Source organism: Mandrillus leucophaeus, unplaced genomic scaffold (genome assembly GCF_000951045.1).
Source record: "Mandrillus leucophaeus isolate KB7577 unplaced genomic scaffold, Mleu.le_1.0 Scaffold743, whole genome shotgun sequence".
Taxonomy (NCBI): domain Eukaryota; kingdom Metazoa; phylum Chordata; class Mammalia; order Primates; family Cercopithecidae; genus Mandrillus; species Mandrillus leucophaeus.
The window spans coordinates 953,226-958,503 of record NW_012108064.1 but is presented as its reverse complement, the minus strand read 5'-3'; the positions used below and the strand labels follow the sequence as shown (position 1 = coordinate 958,503).

At 34.7% G+C, this 5,278-nt stretch overlaps 1 protein-coding gene across 2 annotated transcripts; it reads right to left on the bottom strand.

Moving 5' to 3' along the window:
• Positions 1-1,084: 1,084 nt before the first annotated feature.
• On the bottom strand, positions 1,085-2,504 carry CPXCR1 (CPX chromosome region, candidate 1). Of its 2 annotated transcripts, XM_011966109.1 has the most exons (2): positions 2,198-2,504; positions 1,085-2,137 (listed from the first exon to the last, which is right to left on the bottom strand). In XM_011966109.1, the coding sequence occupies exons 1-2, from the start codon at positions 2,502-2,504 to the stop codon at positions 1,539-1,541; spliced, it is 906 nt and encodes a 301-aa protein (XP_011821499.1). In that variant the 3' UTR covers positions 1,085-1,538. The 2 variants fall into 2 exon arrangements, with proteins under 2 accessions (XP_011821499.1, XP_011821498.1); XM_011966108.1 differs by having other exon boundaries at positions 1,085-2,504.
• Positions 2,505-5,278: the final 2,774 nt, after the last annotated feature.

Genomic DNA, 5,278 nt, shown 5'->3' with positions numbered 1-5,278 from the left:
ATTTTTGTTAGTTTCTACCCGATGGCTTATATTTATGTAAAATTATGTTTCATATTCAAAAGCAAATGGGATAAAAAATGATGTCTAATATATTTTTAATGGAGAAATATTTTATTCAGTTTTTTGAATTGTCTTTGTTTAATTGTTTAATCCAATCCATTGCTCACACTGAATAATGGTATCTGGAAGCATCAAATTTTCCTCCAGATGAACAAATTTGACCTGTTGTAGATGTAGGTTAAGTATCCTCTGCTTCAAGTTTAGAATTTCTATAATACAGCATATCCATGGATGAAATAAATTCTATATGCTATTTCAAATATAAATACATACATATTAAATAAGGCATAATGTGCCAAAAGTGTTCTGTTCAATTCCAGTTATATCATGCAGTGACAATAGCATGCGTTTACTCTGTGACCTGGTAAAGTCATTCAATTTTCTAGAAACTCCTTCCATACATTTAATCATGCCATGAAAATTAAAAAATTTAAGATTGTTGCAAAGATTAACTAACACATAAAATTATGCTGGCATAGTGCTTCACATACAATGGGTACTCAAAGTATAAGTTGTATTATATAATACATACATATTATATAAAATTCATGCATTGCATATGTATTACATATTATATCCCTATATTCATTACATATTAAATATAAGATATGGTAAAAATATGAGGTATAGTTATAGATTCTAATTTTAATATTTGAGTATGCAGATCAAATAAAAGAAGCATAGATGTTTGAGCTGCAAGAACAAGATAAGGAACGTCTTAAATATGTGTAGACATTTGTAAATGTTGTATGGAGGGGAAGGTAAAATTTGGGTGGTGATTGTGAGCAATGGTGAATGTGCTATACAAGCAAAAAGATTTACAGTTATGCAGTATCAATTTAATATTTGTTCACTTTTACTTCAAACTATTTCACTTCTATCAAATGCTTTTTTATGAGTTTTTTTTTTTTTTTGTATCATCAAAATGACCCAGGTATTGCGTATTTATAGTATGTTGAATCTTTTTATTCCAGACATAGGAATTTTTATCTAATTACAAATATACAATACAACTTTCTATGTCTCTTCAAATTGGTTTTTATTGAATATATGGAGAACATTTCAGATATTACATTTAGCAGACTCTCTGGAAACACCTAGTAGAACTTTGGCCCTCCAATATATCTTTGCTCTCTTAGTCAGGATCCTGTTAACTTGGAGTCTTTTATGTTAACAATAGTTATATCTACCAAAATTGATGTTAAGACAGTGAAAACATTTACTTGGTTCAATTGCTGACTCAGTATAGATGACGGGTCTGATATTTCAATGATGTACTTGTAAAAGCAAAGTATAAACAGAGGTTTCCTCTCTCGCCATAGGTATTTCTTGCTGAGAATTACTATTAGTTTGTGTTTCTTTCTGCCTCTCCCTCTAATAATACTAAAATTTATGTTCATGCAATTTTGTCTTACTTTAATAGTCAAATTATGAATTTTAGAAGTTACATTTTAAAATGAATTTACCCCCAATTTAACTTAATTCCCAGGAGAGCGGCATGAATGACATCTTAATTCAAAGTAAGTGTTAAAAAGCCTTCCACAGATGGGACAAAAGTATTTCCAACCATTATTGGTGCTTATGATCATAACCTTCCTGGTATGGTTGTATCTCAATATATCCACAAAACCTTTTCTATTAAAAAGACTTTGAAGTTGCACATGTGACACAAAGAGCACAGATCTCACAATAGCACGGAATCTATATTTCCCTTTCATGTCAGTTGATTTGCAAAATTTTCCTGATGTCATTCTCTCAGTGAGGGGACGGTGGTAGCGCACCCTCAAAGGCCTTCTAAATATTACGGTTCTCTCGTGATGGGTGAAACTATCTGGACGGTAAAGACATGCTATATAATTTTGCTTTACCCACATAGTATCCTGACATTCTTCAGCCTGAGAGAAATATCTCTCACATAGCAGACGGAGAATCATACTTCTTATCTCATGATTGTTAATAAATGGGACTCTCCACGAAGTTGAAAGTCGAAAACGAATTTTGCGATTTACAGGGCAATTGTTTGCTTTCATCTCAGCTTTCTTTGAGTGAGATTTTGATCTATCATTTAAGGGCTTGTTTTGGTCAATTTTCACTAGGAGGATTCTCACATAGTTACCTCTTCCTAATTCTGACATAAGAGAGATCAGTTTTCTAGGAATGGGGATCTGAAGGAGAAGAGGCTCTTCTTTTATATCTTCTTCTCGTTGATCTTTTTGGATCTCTGTTTCGAGCTCAGTGTTTGCTGCTGCTTGAGGAACAGCATCTTCCTGGGAGGTTGCTGTGCCTGGCTCCCTGTTTATTGAGTTGGTTTCTACCTGATAGATCATATTGGGATCAGCAGATGGAGACTCTATGTCTGTAGTACAGTCATTAGAAGGCTCATTTTCAGAATTTTTGTGAGCATTTCCATCTGTATCACTTCCTTCTTTAGTAGGAGAACTCATCCTGGGTTCTATTTATGAGAAAGAAGACAAAGATTTACTACATGTATGTATGTTCCATTTTATAAGAAGTCAGTTCTTTGGTCATGGCAAAAAGCCTGTAAATGTGCTATTTCTGTGCCTTCTCACAACTATAAATATTGTATCAGAGTCACAAACCCACAGAATAAAGTGAAAACTGAGAGCAAATGTAAGCCTCCTGTTAAATATGTTTTCTCATAACTTAGTTATGGAATTTGAATAAACTTGGAACAACATAACCTCTCATTTGGCTATTTTAGGTATATACCCTATGCACTAGAACACATTTAGTTCTGGATAGAAGGCCCAATTATTTCCTTTCAGATGGTGAATTATAAATAATTTTCATTGAATAAGATGGATCTGAATTACCTACCTGAGAATTTAAAATGGGGCTGAAATAGGAGGAAGGTATTATAAGTGTATATATTTAAAAGAGAATTAAGACCTATGTGAAAATGAAAATGATATGGTTGAATTTGTATAAGGTACAAGCCGTTCCTCCCCTGTAATTTTTACTTTTCTTAAAAACCTACCTTTTTAAAAGTAACATCTAGGCCAAGCGTGGTGTCCCATGCCTGTAATCCCAGCACTTTGGGAGGCTGAGGCGGGCGGATCACCTGAGGTCAAAACTTCAAGACCAGCCTGACCAACCTGGTGAAACCTTGTCTCTATAAAAATACAAAAATTAGCTGGGCATAATGGTGGGCGCCTGGTAGTCCTAGCTACTCAGGAGACTGAGATGGGAGAATTGCTTGAACCCAGGAGGCAGAGGTTGCAGTGAGCTGAGATCATGCCATTGCACTACTGCCTGGGTGACAGAGCAAGATTCCATCTCAAAATAAATAAATAAATAAATAAATAAATAAATAAATAAATAAATAAATAATTAAAATAGATAAATAAAATAAAAGTAATGTCTGTACAAAGAAGTACAATTGTGAATCATGAAAAGGGAAAGTAGGGTAGATAAGAAAGTAGGAAGCTGATGAGTGAAATTCAAATTCTGAGTTCATTTATTAAAATATCTTCCAAATTCACCAATTTCTGTTCATTCTCAATGCCTCAGCACTAGTCAAGCTGAAATTTGCCTCATGCTTGCTTTACTACTGATAGTGGCAGATTTCACTGATGGCAAACTACACTCACCACTCTCCTGTCACCCCTCTCTCCTCGTACTTTTTACTTTCTTTATGTCTTTTACCTGCGCAAATGCTTTCAGTGTACCCTAATACTCCGAACTCTGTGCTTCCAATTCTGCTCTACGAGAGGACTTTGAACAATCAACTTGGCAGATTCCTTCAGAGCAGAATTATGGGCAGGGAACATTTTAACTGAAGTCCATGGTGGAGAAAGGCGAATGCAAGTGGGCTGAAAAGAAATCTGGTGGAGTTTGAGAAATTGACTAATGTGGTTTTTATTTTTCATGGCTAGTTTTTATGAGCTAACATAGGCAGAATATATGGATAAGTTAGCAGGATTTAAAGATGTAGAATTACGTGGAACCTTATCTCATAATTGCAGTCTTCAGAGACCCTCTACAATCTGACTCCATCTCCCTTAACCAACTTTTTCCTCTATTCACTCAATATGCTTTCTCTGTTCCAATACTCCTGAACTTTTAGCATCTCATGCTCACTATTCCCTTCAATTTAATCTTCAATTATTTTTTCAGAGTTTAATATTAATTCAAGGGTGATGACTTTTCTATAAAACATTGTATTTTTATTGAAGGTAGTGACCTACTGTCAATAATAGAAAATTAACAAGGATATTCAGGACTTGAACTCAGCTCTGTATCAAGCAGACCTAATAGACCTCTACAGAACTCTCTACCCCAAATCAACAGAATATACATTCTTCTCAGCACCATATCACACTTATTCTAAAATTGAACATATAGTTGGAAGTAAAACACTCCTCAGCAAATGCAAAAGAATGGAAATCATAACAAACAGTCTCTCAGATCACAGTGCAATCAAATTAGAACTCAAGATTAAGAAACTCACTCAAAACTGCACAACTACATGGAAACTGAACAACCAGATCCTGAATGACTACTGGGTAAATAACGAATTTAAGGCAGAAATAAGTAAGTTCTTTGAAACCAATGAGAACAAAGTAACAACAAACCAGAATCTCTGGGACACAGCTAAAGCAGTGTTTAGAGGGAAGTTTATAGCGCTAAATACCCACAAGAGAAAGCAGGAAAGATCTAAAATCGGCACCCTAACCTCACAATTAAAAGAATTAGAGAAGCAAGAGCAAACAAATTCAAAAGCTAGCAGAAGACAAGAAATAGCTAAGATCAGAGCAGAACTGAAGGAGATAGAGACACAAAAAAACCTTCAAAAAATCAATGAATCCAGGAGCTGACTTTTTGAAAAGATCAACAAAATAGATAGACTGCTAGCCAGACTAATACAGAAGAAAAGGAAAAGAATCCAATAGCTACAATAAAAAGTGATAAAGGGAATATCACAACCGATCCCACAGAAATACAAACTACCATCAGAGAATACTGTAAACACCTCTACACAAATAAACTAGAAGATCCAGAAGAAATGGATACATTCCTGGAAACACACACCCTCCCAAATCTAAACCAGGAAGAAGTCGAATCCCTGAACAGACCATTAACAAGTTCTGAAATTGAGGCAGTACTTAATAGCCTATCAACCAAAAAAAGTCCAGGACCAGACATTCACAGCCAAATTATACCAGATGTACATAGAGGAGCTGGTACCATTCTTTCT

Excerpts from the sequence above, each read along its gene's own strand:
- CPXCR1 (XM_011966108.1), bottom strand. The coding sequence starts at position 2,504 with ATGAGTTCTCCTACTAAAGAAGGAAGTGATACAGATGGAAATGCTCAC.